The 27,625-nt window shown below is 31.1% G+C and overlaps 1 protein-coding gene across 4 annotated transcripts in view; it reads left to right on the top strand.

The window, feature by feature from the left end:
• The window catches only part of LOC128993980 (potassium channel subfamily T member 2-like), a 329,633-nt gene that overhangs the window by 93,068 nt on the left and 208,940 nt on the right, over positions 1 to 27,625 (top strand). For all 4 annotated transcript variants that reach the window (XM_054418134.1, XM_054418135.1, XM_054418137.1 and 1 more), the window contains exon 2: positions 26,009 to 26,197. In XM_054418134.1, the coding sequence (XP_054274109.1) occupies positions 26,010 to 26,197 (188 nt within the window). In that variant the 5' untranslated portion in view covers position 26,009. The remainder of the gene's footprint in view (positions 1 to 26,008; positions 26,198 to 27,625) is intronic.

The raw sequence follows: 27,625 nt of genomic DNA, 5'->3' as shown, positions 1-27,625 counted from the left end.
TGTTGAAAGAGTGCTAGTCGCAGTAACTCAAAGTCCAAAGAGATTTGCCAGGAAGCTTTTGTTGTTCATGCTTGTTGTAAGTTAGCTCCTTTTTTTTGGGGGGGGGGGTTGGTTATTCTGACAAGCTACTTGAAGTTTTAGGATTCCTGAAGAAATGCCGGAGAAGTTTTTAATGGTTTTTTCAAGTGACTAAAAAGGAATGTCAATTAGGACAAGGACGTCAATTGCAGGATTTTGTTTCCAAGAAATGGAAAAATTACTTTATTAAATTAAAATGGCAAAAGATAAGCTGTGTTTTGATGTGCTCTTTATATCCATAGGGTGAATATTATTGATTTTTGTACTACTTATAAATTGGGGCGTTTCATTGCCCCACCCTGTACAAAGGATTGTCAAGAAGCACTAGAAATAAGTAGCAATTTATTACCCGTATGATATGTGCGAGTAAACAATGGGAAAACCAATCTTTACCCCTATAAAACCCCGATGATTTTTGGTTCTCGAAAGATAACGCAGATTTTAACTTTGTTACTAAATTTCATCAAAATCTGATACTTTTATATGGAGTTATCGTTGTAACGGACATACGCACTCATCTATACTTATTTAATACGCAAGCAGGATTTTTGTGACAATTACTCCTCCGAAACTACTGAACCGATTGACATGTTTTTGGTGTCATTGGCGTCAAGAGCGTAACGTGAAGTTGTGCAGGAAACTTTCTTTTTAGGTAAATAATTAGAGAGTGAGGCCCTGGGGCCCTTTAAAGTTTCATATTTCTCCATAAGATTAACATGGGAAACAAACATTGTTTTGAAACTCCAGCTGTTGTCAGAAATTAAATATTAATAATTGGTCTCCATGGAAGCATGAGAAAATTCACATGTTTACATTTGCTTTGACATTTAAATGTAAACAACCAGATCTGTTAAATGCCTATTTCACAATTTAGACAGCTGATCCAAAAAAATAAAACCACTATGTGGTAGGGTAAAATCTTAAACTTTATGATAGATTATTTATTATAAATCTATTTCAATGATTATGAAACAGATTTTTCCCGTTGCGAAGCAAAAATTTATAGTGAGAAGAAGAACATATGTTTATTGTAAACGTTCAATAAGTAAAATATCTATGTTGTATTAAAAATGTGTATAGTTTTGGATGTTGGTTTGTGTTTAATGAATTTTTATTTTAAGGATTTGGCATATGAGTAATCCTATGATAAGTATCATTTTTTTTTAGTTCTGCCAGCCAGTTTTTGCCTAACTCTGTCCTGTAGAGTTTAAAGTAGCCTACACCTTACTGTCTACAAATTGGCTAAATAATTTAGGTACGGTACTTTATAAAAACTGACAGCCTTTTTACGTTGACTTAAATTGTAAGCTTAACTTTGACTTAATTGTTGCTTAACTTTTCCCGTCCACGGGCAGTTTGATTGTTAAAAATTAACCCTTTAAACTGGAATAGGACTATTATATAAATTGTGAGTATTTCCATTAGTTAATAATCTTTTAGTTGACTCTTTTAAAATCATCGGAAATTATGACTGTTTTGTTTTTAAACAAGTTATTTGTTTATAAATAAATCCAGTACTTCTTTGCAATTGCTCGATTTCGAGCAACATGTACACTAGTATAGATTAATTTAAACTAACATCTGGATTCATTCGAATGAATGAGTAAATCTGTTCCTATTATTGGTGTTACCATGAAACCTACGGTACTTGAAAATGTATTTTTCGTGGGGGAATAATGCAATGCACAAAGGGAACATAATGCTTGTCGTTATTGCCAAAAATCCCTAGAAAATTAATTGTTTATAATCCAAAAACGCATTCATTTAATCTTTCCTGACATATAATTTGGTTTTTACTTTTCTAATATCCGATTTTACAAGGTCCTAGTCAGTAATCCCTTCATGTACATGTCAATGGAAACCAATTAAGATCTAAGGGATATTAATATGATTGACAAACTTTAAATTAGTGTTAAATTCTACCTTCGTAAATCAGATTATAAAATCGATCGACCAGTAATACCAGTAATATTTCAAACTACGCAGTAGTATCTATATAATTGACACCATTCATAGAAATTATTTACATATTTTATTTATAAGTGATATTATGTTGTATTATGTGATATTATGTGTGAAGCTGCCGGTGAAATTAATTCATGAGTGCACTTAGTGGGCTATACCCCAAAAATATCCAAACTTATATCCAAATATATTTTACTTTTATATGCATATAGGGAAAAAATACCTTTAGAAACGAACAGTGTTTTCCGTCCCGTCGAGTTGCGTTCTTCAATGTTTAAAAACATTCAATAATCTGAAAGGCGATTTGCACCTGTCCATAATGTATGGTTGCTATTATTATTGAACAAGATAATGGCGTAAGATATAGTCATAGGCCTGGAGAAATAAAGCAACAGATATAATAAGACATCCATCGTTGTAACCATTTTAGTCTAAAGGTTAATAAATTGGTGTGGACAACCCTAAAGCAAACGATGTAGCTTACTAGCTGAGTTATCATAGCGATCACGTTAGTAGATTGTTGAACTGAACCAAACTACGTATTCCAGATCACTGGAGGTGTTCTGTTAACTAAACAATATCTTCTGTTCTTTTAAGGTCCCTGTAAAGAAATACTAAGTCTTGTAAACATAACACCTGACCCTATCACAGTATTCAAACTAAAAGGGGGGCAAATGAGTAGTCGAGGGAGGTCAAAATGTGATAACACCAAACAACAGGTACTGCCCCACTGTAGTGCTTTGTGCATTAAGTTTATTATCTGTTTACTATTCTTTCTGTGTACTGTAATTTAGTTAAGATATCAAATCTGTTGAAATCTGTTGATTTCGCTAGTTTATGCACAATATTGCTTGTAGGAGTACTGTTCTTACTTAAACGGTGACTCAATCCAAAATTTGTGTTTGCTAAGTAAATTGTTAAATTATTGAACGAAATGTTAATTAATTGTCACTAATTTGCTTTACAGACCATTAACCTACTGCATGTCTATAAGTTTAGGGGTAGGGTAATTAGTTATGTGATATACTCTATTAATTATAGAGTATATCACAATCAAAATAAATACTACGTTACAAATTCCAATTGTTTTCGTTCACACAACACTTAAGTACTGTTAAATAAAATTATAGATAGCAATATGCTTGGTTAAGGTCGAACTTAGACTGATAATTTCAGTATACTGGTCTTAATCTGAAAATCAGTTGAGTGATTTTCCTTAATATTGGGTTTTATTTTTATATTTCAAACACAGCATCTTTACACTAGACATCGTTTGATTAAATATTAGTTCATATGCACCAATTTGTTTAAGTAGTATAACATCTGTCGTGTAGTAAAACAATTGGTGGATGTTGCAAATTCATATCAATGGTCAGAATAAATTTCATACTACCATATAAAATAGCCTTAATTATATCTGCTTCTAAAATAAATAAATAAATTCCTTAACATAATTCACATTCACTGGAGTATGTTATCTTGAAGAGGGCTCTTTCTAGTACAAAAGACGAATTCTCGCTCTCTTCAGTAAGAATAATTAAAGAGTTATATCTAAAACAATCTCGTTACCGACGACGATGCTCAAATTACCTCTCCGTAACTCAATTACGTTGAGGAAGGCTCAAGTGGAAGTAATTGCTTCTCCAAATTGTAATTACTTCTGTAGAATCTTGCGTTGCGTTGAAATACTACTTTTTAAGACAACTGCAACAATATTGTTTTTCTTACAATTTAAGCAGTTTATATTCAATTCCAAAGTAGTGTTTAGCCTTTTATGCGTATAATTGGTTTTTGAGTTCAGTTAAATCATCACAATTTATTACGTTGTTATCTGAAAAATTAAATTTTACTACCCAGTTTCTATAAATATTAATGTCTAACAAACAGCCTTTTGTTTTAATTTCTTGATTTTGTACAACTCATTTAGATATCAAGCATTGTACGATACAAATATTATACACCTTATGGAACGTAAAATATATGTGATCGATTCCCTGGTTCAATCTTACAATTTAAAGTATTATTTGTCTCATCAGAAAACCAAATCGAACTCAAAATTGAATACCATGAGTACTACGGTAATAGCTTATTCCCTAAACCAAAAATATATGTTAATTGGTTTATTGGGTTTTTAGATTTATTAAAATCCAACTAGAAAATGCCAAATGTCATTTTACCATTTGTCTATTCTATTAAATTTTAGCCCCACAACTTTAATTTACAGAGGTTGTTAATTCCCGATTCGCATGAACACCGTTAAACAAAACTCATTCCTTACATTTTACTGCATACCATCTACAGGTGTTTTGTTGGTTGAAGATTAATACGTCGTTTATGCCACTTAACATATTCCAATTTACTCAAGATGTTGAACATTATATGAACTCACAAACATTTTCAAAACAGTTTGAAAATACAAAATTCCAGTGATTAATGCAAATTTTAGGATTATGATTTGCATACAAAGATTTTATTTTGTTATGGCTATACAGTACTGATATTCTGTTGGAAATATGTGTAGGGTTAAAGATTCTAAAAATAATATGATAATTAAAATTATTTGGTGTAAAGCAATCTAGGTATTTTTGTTTTTAATGCTTAAATTTGCAATAACTTATTTTCACCACACAACTTCTCTTTTCAAGCGGACTTTCACCGCTTTAAATTAGTCTGGAAATGAGCTCTTCCCAGCCCATACACAACTTCCCAGAAAAGCTAAGTGATTTTTAATTCCTTAAGCTGGTAGGAGCTTATAACACATAATAAAATTATTTACGGTTGGGTTTCTTTAGAGTAGCTATTATGACACAAAACTTTGTCCGTCATTCGTCCAAAATGTGTTTGCCACACTCGTCTGGCAAACACCTAATTTCCAGACTAATAACTAACATAGTAATATCTCGCAACTTTAAATGCATAAAATAAAGTGAACATCTTGTATATTTTATTCAAACAAAACAGCCGATATTTATACTGCACAATATTTGTGTATGAGTTTCTGATTTAACAAGTAAAGATTGGAAAAAACAAACCCATTGTTTTACAAACTACGAAAAAGAAAAAAAACACTAAAATTCTAAATATACAAATATATGAAATATAACTTAATAAAATTATTCATTTTGTCATCAATTTAAATACACAGGTCATCACAGTTTTTAAACCCTATTATAAAGTTTACAAATATAAATCAATCGAGGCTACTATTAAGTCTAGTTCATACAAAATGGAAGATTTCCACTTTAAAAGATTGCAACGGTTTAATTGACGATGCCATCAGGAAGTGGTCGTTTACAAAAATGAAGCTGAGACTTAACGACTGAACTGATTGAATTTGCAAAAATAATTTAATTCATTGCATTATTTTCATAACAGTTATAGTTATCAATCATACCATGGTTTTGGATTCGTTTGAAACTGTTAATTAGTGGCCACTTGTAGTTTGTTCCAATAGTTATTTCACATATGTTTTGTTTAGGTAACACCTAGCCTAAGCCATCAAATACTTCATTTATGTGTATAATATTCAGCCATTACAATATAAACTTATCCAACCTTACGTGAAACAAACAAGAACGAATTATACTTTTGTTACGGATAATTAATATGTAGAGTTGAATGTAGACCTATATTGTGCATATTGTACCAATCTGTAAAGATTAACTAAACATAATGGCAGGTTGTGTTGGAAATTGAGTGAGGTAGATCTAAATAACTTCTTGATCAGCATTGTACGTGTTATTAAATTTACAGAAAGTTAATGAAAGATACGTCTAATAACACTTAAAACATATATTTACGCTTATACTGTTACTCACAAGACGGTAAATATACAAAAAAGATGGTAAGTGGTGATTTCGATTGGACACTCCAATCCTCATCAGACCCAATAGGCGAATGAGGTAGATTAGCGTTGTTTTGCACATTCAAAAAGAAGAACTCAGTCATTGAACGAATGGCTATTTACAATGAATTTAACTTTGAAGTAAAGAAAAATCTGTTTTTATAAAGGCTTTTTTAGGCTCTAACCCGGGATTCATAATCAATATAATTCAACTTAGGCCTAGAGGTTGCGGCATTATCACTTAGATAAAATATATTGATGATTGGCGGGATTTCAACCTAGGTGACCTACCTAGGGGACTTACGCCGTACCTTCTGCATCTTTTTTCCTATGTTATATTGTACTGTATCGCCCATATTTATTTAGTTTATAGGAATCCTAGTGATTGGTAATTTTTTGATAAATGCAGTGATTGAAAATCTCTACAGCTTGTTCGACATACTAAATGTTGCATTGAGGTATTTTCGAAAGGTCGCCGACTTATGTGACTAGTTAAGAGATATATCTGATTACTTCTTGTGTGACTTTGGATCCACTAATGTCAGACACAGTGGGGAACGAGCTGGTATAGTGGATAGAGCTCGGTACTTCAGTCCAAGAGGTCCCGGGTTCAAATCCCGCCAAATCACTAATGCATTTTATCCAAGCGATAAAGCCGCAACCTCTTGGTCTAGCCTGAAGTAATGAGAAAAACAATCCCTGGCTCGTGCCTAGCGTCCTAGGACAAAAAATTCAGAGACAGCGTGTCCCAGAGGTGATACAGGAAGCCATTAGTCAAAGATCAACATCCTTCAGTGATATCCTGTTACAGGGTTGATCGAAGTTATGTACTGCTTACCAACTCGCGGAATAGTTTATAATAAAAATCTTACCTTGGGTTTAAATATTTTTTAGGGTTTCAAGTTTTATTAAATACATTTCCTACGTATAAACATAGACTAACCAACACAACTTGGGGGAGAATGTTTTAAGAAGAATAAGAATCAGATTACGAATATTTATTTTCTCCCAGTAATACAAGTATTACAATAATTAAAATTGCAATGCACAACACAATAAAAAGAATTTGATATAATATGCTTTTAAACTACATGTCCCACGTGTCAGACTGGCTAAGAGGAAAAAACACTGGCTTATTTACTACAATATTAACATAATAAAGAAACCTAAGAATTATACCTAGATGATTTTAATTTAATTCTTTTTTTTGTGCAATTTATTGGGAGAAAATGTAAAGCCCCCGAGGCAAAGCCTGTTTGGGGGTTCCTTCATTATAAAATAACCAAAAAAATAAAAGAAAGACAGCGATCAGACAAATAACCAGGATTGTAAGTTTAAAAAATGAGATCTCTATACATAATAAGGTGCCATAATACTGTATAAACGTAATACTATAAATGATAAAACATAAGAATGTAACTAAAAAACTAAGGTTTGAAAATATCAAACCGCGCACCGCACTCTGTTTTATCTAAAATGGTATAAAGAATGCACGAAACGTAGAATCCTAATACCTGGTTTTGTGATTTACATTAAACATCCTGGGTATTTAGGGTATTCCACGGAGTATGCGGATATGTGATTTTTCTCAAAACAATATGTAAATATCGTTTTAATACTTAAAAATTCATTAATTGTGTATTTTGCAGTAGGTTTCGATTTAAATGCGTACTGTTTTGCTTAGGCTACAAATCTATTTCATTTAACCTAGAAATAATACAGGACCTGCTGTACGCTTGCATAAACATTTAACAGCCTTAAAACCCAAACACAAACGATAGACACTAAAACCTTGAAATACACTGTTTGAATGTATACACAGTAATAAAATAATTCTTTAATCAAACTACCTCAATTGCTGACTTGAACTCAGTTTACAAAAGCTCGAAATGACGGTGTCTCCAATGTTTTATGGTGTTAAACAAGTCATTCTTTTTAGACACAACACTTTACATGTGTATAATACTTTATTCTTTTAAGAACGAAACCTCCCTACTAAGTCATAACCAATGATCCTGCGTCGGATAGACTGTGTTAGACATTGATTACCTTCCGTGCAGGTCGGAGTTGGATTTCCTACACGGTGAAATCATTAGCACAGCAAATTGAACCTCACACTCTCTTTGTGTTTTAATTGGTTCAATCAAAGTTCATCAGCGGGTACGCCTCTCAATACCTTAATGAATATATTTTTAATTACATGTTACTTATTTTAATCGAAAATGTGTTTTGAACTCCAGTGTTTTTACTGTAAGCTACCAAATGGATTATACATTTAAATAGATGATTTACAGATCCTAAGGGGATGTTTCAACGGAGTAACTTTTGGTGGTATCAATAGAAATAGTGTTTAATAACTCTTTGTGATTAAAGAAATCAAACTACAAATATTAGCCACTTATAGGTTGTAACATAAAAATATTGTATATGAATGAAAATATATCTTTTTCATAAATCGAAAAAATATGAAAATTTCAAAAATTTTTATGTTGGAGAAATTTTGAAACTTCGTTACAATTTTCAAATTTAAGGAACAGATTGTACCTAGCTTACTTCTTAACTTTTATTTGTATTCAAAACAGTATACAGGTAAAGGCCAATTTTTTTCTCTTTAAATTTCATCATAACTTACACTGTTATGTACTAATATAGTTTGTTCAGAAACCTATAGTTTGTTTAAGGCACCTATTGCAAATATTACCCTATTTTAATTTGCTCAGTTCTTCCTTGCACGTAAAAATTGGTGCAAGTTAAATAACTACTTCAAGTTTTGCAAAACCTGCCAAGTTGAGGATAAATAACTTAAAGACTGGCTTAGGATGTTTGGCTAACAATTTTTAAATAAGTACAAATAAATAATGTATGAACATGATTATACGAAAATTTATTTTGTTTTGCACATCTCATAAAAAACATCTAGAAAAAACACCTCAACCTGGAGTAACAAGTCCTGAGGGAGATCCGACGCTTCCTGATTTACCCTCATTCAACTAAATCCCGCAGGACCTCGAATTCATTTAGGTTTTTCTAAGTTTATGTATGCTTAGGATGGGTTATGAATTTTTTAAGTGAAACACACAAATTTTCATATTTAAAAAAAGGTTGGGAGATTAAATAGCAGCTATTTTAATATCTTATACACTTTCTTGTCTAAGGATTTTATCACTTTTACCTGTGCAACAACAGATTTGTAACTCTCTCTGAAATAGTTGCATTTGTAGTAAAACTTATGTAAAATGGGCAGGCCTTAACGCTCAGTATAGTACTATAGCACTATTATATTTCAAACCATGTACAAAAACCGCATTCTTAGTTTTTTTTAAATTTTTAAGTAAATATTAATATTATTCCTCCTGGTTAATCATATCAGTGATTGTTGTTTACTTGATCTGTCGATGGTCTATCATTCAATGAGTTGTGATTCTGGACATATTTGATTTGTCTTGTTCTTACAACAAAAACACAATAGTTATTTTAGTTGTCTTGTTCTTTGTTGTTGTTATATACAGTACTCAAAAAACTCATGTTTGATAATTTAATTCTAAATATTTGGGTTTCGATTAGTTGTTAGCCATCCCTCACTCTCAAAACATAAAATTATAATAATTACAAGTTAAATTATTGTCAAAGCTCGCTTAACATCCAGGTTAAACGTGTATGAGAAGAGATTTCCTTAACGATTCAACCATACCAGTGGACTTAAAGTAAACAAGACGCCTAAGCTATAACAGCTATACGGCATCGACATCTGTAAATTACAAGAAAGAAATTTAATAACTGACCAGATTATGTGGAAGGGATTGTTCTTACTGGGGGACGATTATCGTATAAAAATCCTTAGCAGACTCAATGCCATCTTGACTGGCCATTAAGATGGTTTTATTATAGTTTTATGGACCGTGTCTTATTTAATTGTTATTATTGCGGTTATGGGTTAATTTGTTCAGGACGTTTATATGGGGTTTAGGAACATTTAATGGGGGGCAATTATCTCAAAATTAGTCGGTAGTATAATACAGGCGGTTTTGAAAATAGAGTTACAGGTAAAAAATTGGGTTTAAGTAAAAAAAAATACACTTTCAAGGAAATTGTGAGACTATTCATTCTTAGCCATGATCAAACAATTCTTTAAAAAACCCAAACTTTTTGGTGAATTTAAATTCAAACTTATCTCAGTACTTTTATCACAAATATAAATGTGACAATCTGACAAAGTGTTATTTGTCATAAATTACATAACATAAATTCCTACGTGCTTAACCTATAAGTGATATGCTTCACCCTATGAAATGCAACGTAGGGTATATATTTATTCAATAACCATTCCGATTTCCATGGTACAAGTGAAGTAAGAATTAAGTAAAAACGCTTAGTAGTAAACATTTCCTTATATCTTCCTATAGTGGTTCCGTAGATTTAATTAGGGAATTGAAGTAACAGTGGTGGGATGATGAAGGAAGAGTTCATTTATGGAAACGAGGTCAGATATAGTTGAGTCGATATGAAAATGTCTTCATAAAGCGATGGGAATATTGGGAAAAGGTCAAATAAAATCAGACGTTACTTTACAATACTTTTACTTTATAAAACGAAGTACCTATCGGGTTCTCGGCACTACAGATACTTTGGTGTCATAAAAAAGACATTCTTTACAAAAGGCACGAATGAAAGAATTTACATGTTAAAATCAACGAATTAAAAACTTTGTAGATCATTTCTGGGGGGGGGGGGGTTCTGACGTTATTACGAAAATGGTCTAGATAGTTTTTTTTTTTATTGTTTATTTTCATTTTGTACAGATCAAATTATAATCTGTCTCACCACAATTTCAGAAGCACTAATGATCAGTTACATTTGGTCATTAGACTGATATTCCCTTAATTAGTGATCAAAATCACCTCCTCTGCGCAGGAAAAATATCTCATCAATAATTTAAAACTGCTGGGAATGTATTTACAACCCAATAGAACTCATCAATATATATTTATCTTAAAGGGAAATGTGAAAAATTAGCATTAATGAAGTATGTGTCGTCAAAGAAATGATTAACCGTCCCCAAAATCTAAAAAAAATAATTTTAAATACAAAAATATATGATTCGTACATATAAAAATACAGTTTCGTAAATGTTACTTTAAAATACAATTTACGAGTATAATTTAACCATTATATTGTTTGTAACATTTACTGTTAAAGTTACTTTTCTATACGTGTCAATTAGTCTTCATATTTGAAAATTATCATCCGCTATAACATTTATAATCTTTGGCCCAGAAATGCGACAATGGTACATGTTCCGTATGGTCATGTACATATTACACCCTTTAATTCGGTAATTTTATTATTATTATTATGTTTCAGAATAACTCGATGGTATGAAACCAAACTTAAGCTGTATGCCCATCTATATGCATAACAGTATAAGAAATGTCTGTGGCAAAAGAAAGTTTGTTTTAAGAACTTTATTCACAAAAATATGATTAATTGACAACTAAATGTCTTATTACTCTTCTTAGAAAAATACTGCAATTACATGTGATCACAAATGCAACAAAGTTTTTATGTAAAATACAATGTTTGCCTAAACCAATTCCATTTAATAGTGCTGATAAATATTACAAGCATCTTGAGGTACAATTATACTGTCATGAAATTACTACATTTTAATTTTCCTAGTGTAATACTTATGGTCTAGATGCACTAAAACGTCTGTTAAAAGCACTAGACGTCCGCTAAAAGCTTATGTTATTATATTACGGTCTCAGGAACGGGTGTTCCCCTCGTTGGATATTTTGCTTGGTCTAGAAACTTTATTCACGTTATACTGGAATTAATTCGTCTACCAACTTTGAACACCAATCATGTTCACATTTTATTATTGTAAAACTCAAAAATAATTAATTCATTAAGTAATTACTTACACTCTTTTTCTTTTGGTGGCAAGTATACTATTTCCCAACAGAATTGATTTCACTTCCTTTTTATGGATAAATAGTACAAAGATGTATTGCCTTTGCATGGGTCGAAGAAAATGTAACATGTATAAAAAGTATTATAGAAGCCATAATAGTCGTTCGATAATCACTCATTCTTTGAAAACATTATGGTCAATATAATGGCTTGTATCAAAATGATTCATCGTAGACTAAAAGTACTAAATACAATTAAAACAGCTAGTTAAACTTACTTAAATTCATTAGGTTATTTCAACATTCAATCGTACGCATGTAAAATGCAAGAGCTATTTTTTTTAATTTGTTTAATCCCCCTAATATTTAGGCCTTAACCTTTCAAAACTGTCTTAGATTTATTATAATTAATAATCCATACTACATTACAATATTATTACGTTTGGATATAACAATAATACAATATTAAAACATAACGTAATAGTCATTTTTCAACATTAATTTTCTCTGAAAAAGGCTGTTAAAAGATCATCAAATACTGGGTTTTCTCTTGTAATTTAAAAGGAAAATATTAAACACATTATCAAACACTTGGAGGAAGTAAGTTTAAAAGGAACTTATCCCATTACAAGTTTATGACAAAGAGCTCTGCAATTGAAAACCTAAACGTTAAACATCTTGCAATAAGTAACCTTTGAACAAGAAGATTTATTCATTGTTTCATAAAAGATATTTCAATAATATCAAAATCTTTTATCAAGTAAAGAATCAGGTTATCCTTATGTTTCCTTTTGTCATCTGTTGGGTTCTCTTAAATAAATAAGATCCTTTACAAGTGTATCCTTAAATTAAACACTATTTATAGAACTAATAACTCCTATTAACATAAAAACCATTGATTGTGTCTGGAGAAAGATTCTATAATCAATTCCATACAAATAATAATCATTAATAACTTATATAGTGATAGCGTCATTATAGCTTAAATTAAAAAAATATATATTCATGACTATTTCAACAGGTATAACTAACCGATATGTTTGACATTTTCTCTATTCATTAATGGTAAATCTAATTACAACCGGGATATCTTCGAGAATAAAGTAATTTACATCAGAGTTAATTTAGTTTTTGTAATTTGGCAAACATCAAATGAAAACTCGTTAACTTCTAAAGATGCAATCTTGGCCATTCCCCTTTAGCTACGGGTGATATTTTGACGTAAATATCTTATTTAAAACTTCAATTGAGGCTTTAAAAATATTTAATATCTCTTGGCGATTTAATTTCACTTTGTTTAGACTAAAAGAGAATAGACTTTCTTTCCAAGTTCATCATAGTTAATCAATTAACAAAAACTATGATTTGAGTCATGGCATTTACTCAGTTTTTTATATGAATATTTTACCATGCAGTTTAAAATTGTTTGAGTGTTTCTTTCTCTGTGGATATTTACATTACAGTTCGTCTACTACTTTGTTTGGTTGAAGAAAACATTTATGTGTATAAAAAGTGTAAGGTATGCAAGGTAGAGTTCACAAGCATAGATTGAGGGTTAGAAAAATAAGACTCTAGGGGTTAGGGTAGATTTGCCTGTTTCTCGCTTCCAAGACCAAGAATAAAAACTGTTCAACAACATGTAAAAATAAACCCTCTTTGACTTATGATTTTTTTATGTGTTTAGAGCCATGATAGTGATTTAGACACGGCTTAAATTATTTTTTGGAGTTCCTTTAACCTCATCCGTCCCTTTAACATTAGTCCAGCAGAGAGTTTTCTTTAGGAAACTAAATGATTTCAAAGAAACAATAACTAAAAACATGTGTAGGAAACTTTTAACTTCTTAACTATTACGAACCTTCTACATGGATTTCAATGCATTTCACTCAATAAGTGTTTTATTGTTATGAATTTACGAAAAGATTACGCAGTCATGTAATTATTTGATGAATAATATTACTTGAAATGTTAATGTTCATAATCACCATATCCAATATATTTTTTTAATTAATCCGCATTATTTAGCTACTCTAGTAATCCGCTTTTCCATCGAGCACAACTAATACAACCTAGGCTCTGGATTACGTATCAAATAATTGAACTTGGTTTAACATGATACCCGTAACTAAATAAACGCTTGGTGCATTAAAACGCAAAAATCAGGATTAGTTCTTTAATCAGCGTAAAACATCACAGAATAGGTATTTTGTTTACGTCATCAAGGTAATTAAAGTATCGTATGCATAATAATCCGTATTAATTTCGTGATCAAAATTATTTTATTACATATAGTATTACCTGTACAATAAACAGTTTTTATAACTGAGTAACTCTTTCCAAATCAAATATGTTATAAATACTGAACTATTGTTATAATACTCTATAATTATTTATATTATCAGATAACGTTCCACGTTAAGTTCTTATTTAAATAAAATGGCAATTAGTATAGACTAATTTACGTGATACAACTTGTACTCTCTTACACTTTTAGCAAGATATTAACGAGTGGGGACACATACAACCCATAAAAGTTTATCATTACAACATTACAGTGTCTGATTATTAATTATTTGTTAATATTTAAGCGATATATTTTATTAAATTATAATATAATATCAGTTTATTTAAATTCCAATGTTTATGATAGTGTTTTACCTTTTTTGGAATCACTTCAACTTATGGGTATGCAATTATAGAGCGACTTATAGCATACACACGGTGTGTTCATACGCATACTTAAACATATTGTTTACAAATGCTTTGAGTGACATAGGATAAACTGATTAAAATAATCAAATGTAAGTGATTATTACTATCACAATTCTGTAACAGAACAATTAATTTTACTCAGCCGTAAGAATTTTAAGGGTTTTTTTCTCGTTAGAGCTAAACATACAAAAAAAGTAATCGTCGAATGTGTTTCCCTTATGAAAGATATTGCCGTACAAAGAGATGTTTCTTCCTTAAACACACATCAATATTTACACCATAAGTAAGCTTGTATAATTTATAGGAGTTTCGTAAAGACCAGCTTGTAACGAATCGCAATTGCTGGTTATAGAGATTAAATCTCGGTGCTTTTATATAAAACCCCACACTACTATCATTTGGCAATCAGAGGTCACAAATATGGCTCTACTATGCAACAATGATAATATTGGCAACAATGATAATATTGGCAACAATGATAATATTGGCAACAATATAAAAAAAGTAAATCCTAATATAACATTAAATAACATACAACCGTTACTGCCTTTTACTAAGGTGTTTCTAGAATGAAAACAAGAGAACAGACAGTGCGTTAGGTGAAGCACTCTTACATGTAAATCACACGGGTTAAGCGTCCCTAGGGTAGAGTTAGAGGGAACCGACGTTTGAATCTTTAACCTTCCCTGTTGCCCACCTATGTACAGCGCTCAGTACGGTATTAGGTACTATAAAATATAAAAAAATACGGAATGTGTCTCGAAACAAGACAAATGTTATGAAAATTAATCAAAACCAGTATGATGATTGCAATTAAAAACTTTGGATAGACGAATAAAAAAAAACATATACCTAAGTTGTTTTGTTTGTTTTTTTTTCAAATATTTGTATACAAATTTATCTTATTTTGTTGAAAATTTTACTTCGCCATTTTGTATTTCTGTGTACATAGATTCCATAAAACAAAAGTTAAAAATCCAAGAAGGTTATAAATGTTAGGATAGGTTTCCGATAACAGATTTTCCTTAGTTACCTCTATGAAAGCCAATACGTTTGACAATTTCAAATTCAAATAACGCAAAATTGCATGTACTATTAAAATTTATAATCGTGATGGGCATCTAAAGATTTTTTCATAATACTAAAAAAGTTGAAAAATATATGTTTTGAAACTATACAAGCTAGACATTTACAGAACGACACAAGCACTGTTTTAAATATTGGCTAAAATTTACAAAATTTATAGCATTTTACGAAATATTTATTATAAAACGTAATTTAATTATATATTTAAAAAGTTAGGTGTGTAAAAGTAACGTTAAGCTTGGTGTTTACATTAAATTAATGTCGGATCGAGGATGAACTTTTGTATCCGCGTGATGATAATTACGAGTTTTACTTGGAGTATCCTGATAAACGTTACTAAAAGCTTTAAGCCTGTATTTGTTTAATATGGGGTGTCAATTAATTAGTAGTATGTAATAGATGTATTAATGATTACATATTGATGATTACATAGCCCACTTTAATGTTTCGTGATAATATATATAAAAAGTACTGTAACCATACTTTTTCTTGTATATAAGGGTTTTTATAGATGGTATTTATTTGCTTTTTCATAAAATCGAGATCTATAACCAAAGTCTAAACACCCAGTGGTGTTTACAGCTAAACGAATGTTTGTAATTCCCGTGAGTAAAGTTACTGAAATATCCTTCTTGAATTATTAACATTCTCCACCAACTTACCAAATACCAATCTTCTAATGTGTTACTTCTTTACATTAGCTTACTATTTACTACTAGTTTTAATACGTGTTAACATTTATATAACGTAAAAGAAAAAAATTATAATTTGTAAATGTCTTTAACACATAAAACTTCTAGGTTTTAAAAGATACGTTTTTCAACACATCTTCATTTTACAATTTAGGTCGAGAAAAATGGTTAGAACCATAAATATCAATGTTTTAAGAAGTTGTACATTATTGAAAGTTTACCTAACTATCGACGCGTATAAGTTAACAATATGAAAGACTTTTGATTAAACATTGTACAAAAGAAATAGATTTCCAGACAACATGATTTTCATGAGTTTTAAGCACAACGATAACTTCTGAACGAAAATCTACCAAATATAATAAATTTAAATAAAAATCATCAAGGCACACTGATGGATGACATTATGTCATGAACTGACTTTCATTAACTGAGTATTGGTATGTTATTTGTTAATTTGTAATAGTCTAAGCAATTGTATTATTATAAGATAATAAATATGTAAAATAATGTTAGAGAACTTTGAAACACTATCTTTGTGTAATATTATCTTGAGGTTATTTACAACTAGAAGAGTTTTGCATTTCTTTACCAATATTACAATCATCTTTTATCAGTATCAAATGCCAAAAGGACATTCAAATCTTCATTTCAAAAGGGTCGTTGAGAAGTTCATTAAGTTGTCACGAGATACGTTTCAACAGGTTCTGTTTTAAACTTCTATTTTTTATATTTTTATTTTTTTTTCATCTTCATTTCATCCAAGAGTGTCAAATTTAAAAATCTCCTACAAACTGGCAGATTCTTCTCACAGTGTGCACTACTATTTTAACCAGTAACCAGTTCTCTTTTTCGTTTGAAAATTCATTTTAACATATTCATTTGTAATCATCAGATACTCCTCCCGATACCCAGTAGATTATTTATTGCAATTGGGCGAATGTAATTAACGGGTTTCCCTTTAAAAAAATATATGAATACTGATTAGTAATAGCTTCACTGGTTGGGTGAGATTGGTAAGGATTGTTGTTTATTTATTTTTCATCAGTAGTTATAATATCTATTAGTTTTTTATGATATGATTATGATAATGTATGTGAATGAATAGTTCATAAATAATGTTGCAACTATAAATTCAAACCTATTTGTACTGGTTGACATCTTAAAAAAATATATCTTTTTTTTTTTGCTTGCAGGCCTATCCTTACTGAACTTTTCTTTTCAATTTCTATATCAACAAAGGGCATTGGCTTATTTGATTAGCTATAGCTTGTAAGCCATTAGTGGTAGACCAAGTCAAGTGTATTGCTGTACCTAGCATGCCATCAACTGCTCTTAGTGCAAAATAAGTGCAAGTTCAATTCCCGTCATTTGACGAAAAATTCATTGATTTAGGCAATTTTCCTCAAACGCTTTTGTGATCTTCCATAAAAAATACCACTGCCATATTCAATAACACAAAATGTAAAGCTGGGACAAACCGATACAGGACAAAACTTATATTAGTGATGGACCCCTGACATACCAAGTAACATTCAAAGTCTGCCAGGTAATCATTTTAAGGCCACATTAAGCTAGTTTAGTTTCATTTACCACTTCTTTTCCAGTTTGTAATTATTTTATGTAATTGTATTGTTTATGACTTGAGTTGCCTTGAAAACCAGTTTTTACTGAAGAACACTTTCAATAAGGGCATTATTTATGATAAACTCAATTCTATAACCAACCGTTAAAATTGCATTCATCACTTTTCTGCCTATAAGAAGCAGAAAACCCTTGCATACAGCAACGCATGACAGATTAGGTGCATTCACAGACAATATATTGATTCTATAGTCTGTAGTGTATAATAAACAAGATCCTTACTAATAAACGTTTGACCTATCCCAAAACTCAATTCAAAGACCATCCAACAGTCGACTGACATTGAAATACATCCTTCAACACAACTGTCGAAACTACATTCATCAGTTTAAACTCATCTTGCAAGTCGTGTCGGAGGCGGCACAGATCCAACAATGGCCAGTGTGAACCGGTGTTATCTGACGCACGATGTCGGCTGTCTGACACACGATGGTCGTGCAAGTGTCACAACACGTCAAGGCCTGACACTACTGACTGACTGAGGGCCAGCCGACGACAATGTGACTACAATGATGATGAGGCAACGCGCTCGACGTGTGATAAAATAAAATCGCGAACCTTAGGAATGAGATGAATTTACTTTCTGATTAGTTTTCCTTACAATATGAAAGTGTAGGACACTTATTCCTACTTCTGGATTTATTAAATATTAGATGGAATTACTGTAAGTTAAATCTTCTAAGTATTTGTATGAAAAAATAAATATTTCGGCAATACTTTTTCCCCCTTTTAGTTTAGTTTTTGCATTAAAAACTCTCCTTGAATTAATTTTTAGCTTGAAATACGTACCCAAATTTGTGTCAATGAATTTAACCAATTATGAATTTATACTGTTTATGGACATTTAAAATATTTTTTTCATTCCATAAGTTAGTCAATGGTTACTATTATGTCATGAGCAAATAGTTGATACCCTAGCCGACTCAATTGCATTGGCTGTGTGGATTGCTCACTATAAGACAGGTTAAATAGATTTAATATAAATGACATTGAATGAGGAAAGATACAAAATATTTACGTTTACAATCTGAAAGCAAAAGCCATTTTACTCTCTACTAATAGTTTCCAATTATCTCTCAATTACTTTCAAAACTACACTAACAGCATTGCACTTACCAAAAACTAATATAGCATAAATTCTTGTAGGGTATAATTGAGAAGTTCGTACATATCCTAAACTTAATACTTTTGTAAATAATGTTCTTATCGAATTCAAAACTAATTAATAAATCAATTCGCTATTAGTATCCACAAAAACAGTGTTTGTCAAATTACTGTTCCATGAAAGACATGTGCTTGGTTAAACATAAACTGGGTACGGTTCAATAATTGATTACTGAACGTCGAAACGCTACGTTTTTTTTTATGATATATTTTATAATTTGCAGAACTCGACTAAATCTTGAAAGCAAATTCTAAGAAAACAAGGTTCCTGAAGCGGACGTAACTGTATTTCCCATAATTTATTTTTTGAGATCGAAGGAAATCTATTACATTTTAGGAGCAACATTGTTAGGCTTGATTCAAACTTTCTTTATAAAAGAACTTTTATGAAATCAATAAATTGTGACAAGCTACACTAAAATGGATTGTATTTTAACAATAATGCTATTAAAATATAAATGGTATCTAAATACCAAATTAATTCCTACTAAATTCAGGTTATACAGGGTGTTTTTTTTTTTTAACGCAACCCAAATTACAAGTAAAGAAAGTCTATGTTTAGGGGCAAAACAATCTCATAGGTTGGCAACCCTGCTTCCTTTACTTCATTACCGATCAGCTGATATGCATTGTTGCATTGTTGTATACACGGTTTAGTGTTATTGGGAATATATTGTGAATAAGACTCAACATGGTGTTTTTCCAAGCTCAAAGAGTATTTATTGTAGAAGAATGTATAAATGCCAAGGGCGGATTGTTTGAACACTTAATGTAAGCTAAATGTGATCAATTTGAAATAATAAGCTGTATAAATTGTAAATATGAATAATACAATACATATTTTTTTCCATATTTGTGCATTATTCAATCTTAAACATGGGTTGCGTTTAAAAAAAAAAACACCCTGTACATGTGTTTATTAAATCACAGTCCAGTTGCTAAAGGTGCAATAGTTAAAGAAGTTTTGTGAAGGTTTTGTGAAGGCCTATTATAAGATAGGATTATAATAGATAGTGCGGATATTCTGGTGGTTGGGTTAGAGGGAATTATACCCCTGGGACCAGGGTTGGGTTCAAATACTGCCAGTTACCATCAGATTGTAAATCACAAGAAAATTTGTATCATGTTTAAGCCTCATTTAATATTTATACATATTATTTTGAGATTGGTGATTGTTCTAAATTTATTTGAAACGAACTGAAGACATCCAAGAATTATTAGGTTTGAAAATACTACATTAAAAATTTTCAGCCGGTATCCTAAACTTTACATCTAATGCTATGCATTTTAAGAACAATTCTAAAATGTCAACTGTTGCTCTGTTTTGCCATTCGTGTATTTTCACGTCATGTTTTTTTTTTTGTTTTTTTTAAGGCTGGTTTTATAAGTTTAAAAACGTATAAAGCTCAAGAGATTCCTTAGATTTGAAGCAGTTATTCAAATCATGTTTATTGACAATAGTAATGATTATACATTTCATAGTTTTCATTATGTGAAAGAGTCTTGAGATTTAAAATAAATAATGCCAAAACACATTGATTAATATAAATTCATAAAATGTTGTCATTTATTAGCAAGTTAGTATGAGAAATATTTTTGACAAATCCTTCCTAAATATGTGTCGATTTCTGACAGAAATATTACCAAGCGCTTTTTTTTTAATTATCGCCTCCGCTTTTCCCCCTTAGAGTCTAAACTAAATGCATTGTTTTTCACTGCCCCCAAATCAGGTCTTTCACTTCAGTAAGCATTTAGATGCATTCACAATGAAAACTAAATGATTTTTTCAACCTGCGGTATTCAAATACTTATCTCTGTTTATGCGTGAATAGTTTTTAATAATTTGACATAAAAATAGTTCTACGTTAAATTTTCTTCATTTATCAATCTTTGACATTAAATATTACAGTTTGTGCACTACTGGAGATTTGCAAAGAGATACCTAAACTCAATGTAACTAGTATATTTTTGGTATTTTTTGTAATCCTTTAACACTCCTCTAAACTACGTATTTACTAGATTTTGTTTCATATCATTGTTTTTAACCTAAAGAAGTGACGAGATAACGACACAAGAAAAACATAGCCACCCTGTCTTTCAACACTTCTTAAGCATGATGTTGGGTCTAAGCAGTTTTTGGAGAAAGATCTTATTGAGATTAATTGGCCAATCGGTGCTTGAAACAATGATTCTTCAAACTTACTCAAATAGCCAAATGGTTTATGTTACCTGGCTTCGTCAAGTGATCCTCCTTCAGTAGTTTACTACTATAGTTTCAGACTTAAAAGTCCATCATCAGGTAGGAACAAAAACGTCAATAAGTCATTTAACCAATTGCCCAATTACACCAACTCACTTACACAGTAATGTATCCTGTCAAACCTTCAAAACCTCTTTCACTAAGTATTGTATGGCTGGTCAAGGGGTGAGGCACCATATTTCTGTCCTAGCTGCCTAGAATAAAATTCCGCCAATCGCTAATAACGTTTGGATTACGTATATGATACTCACCTTAAGGTGTAGTCTAAATCCAATCCGTCTAAACCCCAAAAAAATTTAGATTTGTCAGGAACAGATTATAAATATCCATCTTTCTATCGGAAAACCAAATTCTCTAATACCATACAACAATAAATTATTCTAGCCTACTGTCACAATGACAATACACCGAGATACAAGCTGTTACTGTTACATTTACATTTCTGTCACATGTAACTGTTACATTTATGTCACATGTAACTGTTACAATTCTGTCACATTTAACTGGCACAATTCTGTCACATATAACTGTAACATCTACGTCATATGTAGCAGTTACATTTATGTAACAAGTAACTGTTACTTTTATGTCACATGTAACTGTTACTTTTACAGCATGGTTAAATACCAGTTCCATTCGTGACGCAACCGGTTGGATAGGTCAGGGACGGTGATTGATAATTTAACAGCCAGAACGTGACGACACCTGTCCAAGAGACTGTTAAATAGTCTACGTGCTTCTCATTTTAACTTGACTGGGCAATCGCGAATTTGATCCTCTTTTTGTCACAGTACGGCGAAGTCGTCGAAAGCTGCAATCACCGTCATGGAGGTTAGAATAAATTCTGCACTTACATTTGTTTATTAATCGGAATTATATAATTAGATAATAAATAAATGCTATTATAATTCAATATGTCAAGACCACCAATAAGCTCAGTTATACTAGGCCTACTTCTTTTCGTAGGTAAATGTTCTGTTGTTTCTCTATATTTTAAATATCATTTGTTAAATTAACGATTAATTGAGAGTGTTCAACAATTTCTTTAGTTTTGAATTTAATATACCCTTTTACTCCTGCAACATAATAATATACCGTATATCCCTTGTAAGAAAAGTGAGTTTTTATATATATTTCACTTATTTTGATCGAACAAACTGCGTTGAAAACCAGTGTTAGCATAATTTTCAAACAACTAATCACTATAGTTTGAAGGAGGCGCCAATTAAATCGTAGTTAAACCTACTTTTAATATGTTAAAATAGCTTATTTCACTCCTTAGGTCATTTATTCAGTTTTTATTTTGAGGTGTTTTATTGAGACACATACAAATGTAAGTACAAACTTCTAAAAATCCAGTGAATAATGTCTTTGCACTCGAGTAAAATTATTAGGTATCTCTTGTTTCATATTGTCTTGTCCTCTTAAGTGCATAGAATATCCTGAAACTTATTAAAACTAAGAGCTTTTTTCTTTGTTAACTAAAAATATACATACAAAACACGGGAAGTAGAGAGATGTGTTTAGAAAATCCTCACTACATTGTAGCAAACCCACATAATTGTTAATTTTATAACACGATATTATCAATTATTTTTATTTCATGTAATTTTTTGACTTAATTATAAACTATAATGTTTAGGCCTAATGGAATATAAGATATATTTGACGCACGCCGAGGCATGTTAGCATGTGACACAACAAAATACGATTTTATATATTTCTTGTTAATTTCAAATCAACACTTAACACCTTCAGTAAGGTTATTTGATAGTTGCACTGCTAGGACTAACTAATGTCAGTTTTTGTTGTTGTCTTTTTTTTACTGTAGCATGATGTTTGAATGTTGCTTTTACGAGTAGATTGCACTGTGTGTAAGCCAGAATGTGATGTAGTTAGTTTTAAATCCTGCATTCATTCATTGCAAACTTTGACTAAAATGATGTATTTACCCGTTTCGTTCACTGGTACAATATTTTACCAGAAATACAAATATTTTTAATTCAGTTAATTTGTGTTTTTACCGGGAAAGTTTTGGGGTAGTTTTGATTTTTTCCATTTCTTATGTATTTTGGGGTGCTGAATCCGAATCTGAGGTTTGCCAACAAAAATTCTTGACGCAACACTGACAAAAATGAGAAAAATATGGAAAAAATGATATTTTTTGTAATATTTAGCTTATAACTCAGAAACTATAAACTTTTTGTTATTAATCTATATTATAAAAATTAAAGTACACAAAATTTTCTACAAAATGTACCCCTAATGTGGTAATCTCCAATGAACTGTTTAGGCTCCAGAGATATTTGAAAATTGGAACATTTTGTGTTAGTTTTTAAATTTCTCCAATTATTCTTTCAACGACACATATTCATTGTATATGCCCAGGCAAAGGTCTTATATTAATTAAGATTAATTTTGTGTTACTGAACCGTTGAATTTTTATTTAGTGTACAGAAAAGATACACGAACTGTTGCCGTTTAAATTATCCTCGCTCAGAGGGTTGTAATGAGGCAGGTTCTGGCAAACGTTTCGATGCATTATTTGTGAGCATTCTAGCTTGTTCATCTGGACAATTTAAAAAAGGTTAAAAGTATAAAAAAATTACACATATAATAATAAGTGATGCCAAAATCAAAACTATCAAAATTAAAATAACACCAATCAATTAATCATGTAATATCTTATGCACCTGATGACGTGATATTAAGATATACGTAAATAATAAAATGTTATGTAGGCATATACTGTTTCCAAGCATTTACATTGTGTGTAGATTAAATAGATTGTAGGTCCTAGGGCGTAGGGCATAGGCCTACATGAGAGTGGTAAGGGTTAATTGACTTAAGATAGTCAATACAAATTTTGGCTAGAAAACTAAAACCAACGTTGCCTCATTGCCCCCAACTCAAGCAGCTGCGTAGACATAACTCGCTTAGAGTTTACATTTACATTCGGGTGAAAAAAAATTAGTATTGGCCTATGGTAACAGTGCCAATCACTCTAAGCCATACATCGGTCTTGAACTTTTACACAGAACAATTTATAATGGGTGCCAATACGATTGAGGACGTACAATGGGCTGTGATGCTAGAGTCTAAGTAAGTAAGAAAGTAAGTACCAAACGCACATCTCTTTATTTATTAACTTGTTAAATCTACACACAATGTAAATGCTTGGCAACAGTATATGCATACATAACATTTTATTATTCACGTATATCTAAATATCACGTCATCAGGTGCATACGATATTGCATGATTAACAGATTGCTGTTATTTTAATTTTGATAGTTATGATTTTGGTATCACTTATTATTATGTGTATTTTTTTTTACTTTTAACCTTTTTTGTCCAGATGAACAAGCTAGAATGCTCACAAATAATGCATCGAAACGTTTGCCAGAACCTGCCTCATTACAACCCTCTGAGCGAGGATAATTTAAACGGCAACAGTTTGTGTATCTTTTCTGTACACAAAATAAAAATTCAACGGTTCAGTAACACAAAATTAATCTTAATTAATATAAGACCTTTGCCTGGGCATATACAATGAATATGTGTCGTTGACAGAATAATTGGAGAAATTTAAAAACTAACACAAAATGTTCCAATTTTCAAATAGCTCTGGAGCCTAAACGGTTCATCGGAGATTACCACATTAGGGGTACATTTTGTAGCAAATTTTGTGTACTTTAATTTTTATAATATAGACTAATTACAAAAAGTTGATAGTTTCTGAGTTATAAGCTAAATATTACAAAAAATATCATTTTTTCCATATTTTTCTCATTTTTGTCAATGTTGCGTCAAGAATTTTTGTTGGCAAACCTCAGATTCGGATTCAGCACCCCAAAATACATAAGAAATGGAAAAAATCAAAACTACCCCAAAACTTCCTCGCTATGAGTGAATTTAAATACAAATTTACTGGATTATTTAAAGGTTTGTCTGTTTTAAGATTTTTTTTTATTATATCTTAAGAATCTTGTATACCGTCCTGTAGGCTAACTAATCAATCGTATCCATTGTATACTGTAGCATACAAGGATTTGTCAAATTCTTACGGTAAATTAAAACTTAAATTTGTACTTGTTTGAATATGATGGTAAACAAAGCATTCATTTAATCTGATGAAGCCACATGTTTTCATTAAAATAATTTGCCACTCACACAATTAACTAATATCAAAATGATTTTTTCTCACTTATTATTCAATTATTTTTTTATATGACATAAATTATGTCATAACCAACATGCCGTAGTTCAATCTTGGTTAATAAGTTTTCGTATGTCATAAATCAGTAGTCAAGACACTCTGTATGACACCTAGCTCAAATAGGTTGCATCGTGTGACTAAACTGTCTTCAAATTTTGTTTTATTTACCCATATGTCAATATTTGTCATTGGGTTTTCAATCAATCATCTATCTTAAAAAATAATACAAGAGTTGCCAATACAATCAAAACAAATAACTGCCAAGACTAGACACAAAAATTAATAAACTGTAACATGGAAATGTACCTAAAATGCTGTCTTCGACCTCTATCTACAGTCAAAGACAGAGTCCAATCAAATTTTGCAATGATAAGCTAGTATTTCCTTTTCCCTACTACCCGTTTAACATTGTAAGAGGATCAATGTTTGTGTTAGAATGTCAGTGTTCTTCTTCCGGTTGCACAACCTCCGGCGGGAGGAGGAGAATAAGAGGAAGAGGACCAAGAACGGGACGGGATGCGGCATGTTGCGGTCAAACCTCACCCTAGCGCCCAGCAGACTGTTCGAGAGGACGCCACTCACCCCCTCGGACAGCTTGGACGAGATCGCCCTCAAAATACCCAGGTATCATGTACTACCAAAAAACACTATTTGTAAACTTTGATATCTTGTTGTGTTTGTGACATTGCGTCTTGTAAATAAACAGCATAAGTGTAAATTTATTAATGTAAAAGTTATTTGACGTGTTATTTTTTTTTCTCCCAGGTAATTTTATAACAGCACTATGCTTATTAAGAGGTTATTTTGTTTCATTCTTAATTTATCTTTAGTTTATTCTTTTAATTTTGTCTACAGTGATTTAAAGTTTTATACGATTGCTCTTTTGAATTGAAATTTGATAAACCAAAACCCAATTGACGTCATGTTTTTACATTGATCGATACATTGATTACATTGATACATTTTTTACATTCGTTCACAAGGTACGAAAAGTCGAGTTAATAAGTGTTGGTGTATCAGCACAAACTTCACTAATTTACTTGATAGGTTACAGCGACCATTGCATTTTTTGGTTGTAAGCAGGGGCATTTGTATTCTGTAATTTGCAGGGTTTTCAACTTAATTGTCCGTAAATTGTGATCAAAACACTCCAGAAGTTCAAAATACTTGCATTGTGTAGAGGCAACTAAAACTAAAAATCAAACTTTGATGTATTATCCTTCACACTGACTAAGGACTTTACACACTAACTAACCTTTAACACAAAGTACAAAACGCGTTTAATGAGGTTGGTACAGTTAATAGCTGACCATACACGTTACTGCTTGTGGAGCAAATGAGTCGATTGTTTATTTTGACTCTGTCAACGATTTTGAAGCCAAACCTCTCTCTTTGTTATTCTATTGACAAGAGGGGTTTGTTCAAATGACTACAATCTGGCTTGTCGGCTGTTTTGATAACACAGAAAATGCCATGTTATGCAAAATTACTATATTAGGAGTATACATTAACAGTCTGGCAATATAAAGAGAATGTTAATATTATCAGACAATAATAATTTTAATTAATTAACTGTCTGGGTAGGTTATAGTTTTCGCCTTCAAATTCAGATTTGAAGGTCGCCGTTTTCAATTCATGCGAGATCGTTTCCAGACTCAGATGCCTTTTGTCATTGGGCTATGAATAATTCTATCTAACATAAAGGTCGACGTTAGATAGTAACAAGACTAGGTTTTCGACCTTTCAATAGGTAAAAAATGCCACTGGCACTAAAACACACAAAAAAAAATATTCAACACTAATTATTTATACAATTAGGTATATTGCAATCTTGTGATAGATTTTTTGTGGTTTCGTAGTAAACTTGCAAGGTGGTAGTAAAATGTCCACTTTCTGATGGTAAAACTACTACAATCTGACAAAAATATATGATTCTGATAAACAAGCCTGATGAAAATGACAAAAGTTTGTTGATGGACCAGCACTTGAAACAGTTTGTTTAAAGATAAACATACTACAGTACCTATTTTAATGATATCAAGCATAAATTAA

Source organism: Macrosteles quadrilineatus, unplaced genomic scaffold (assembly GCF_028750875.1).
Source record: "Macrosteles quadrilineatus isolate MER2022 unplaced genomic scaffold, UCM_ALF_1.0 Scaffold_5__1_contigs__length_97177068, whole genome shotgun sequence".
Classification (NCBI taxonomy): domain Eukaryota; kingdom Metazoa; phylum Arthropoda; class Insecta; order Hemiptera; family Cicadellidae; genus Macrosteles; species Macrosteles quadrilineatus.
Note: the sequence above shows the minus strand (reverse complement) of the source record. Positions and strands in the feature narration are given on the sequence as shown.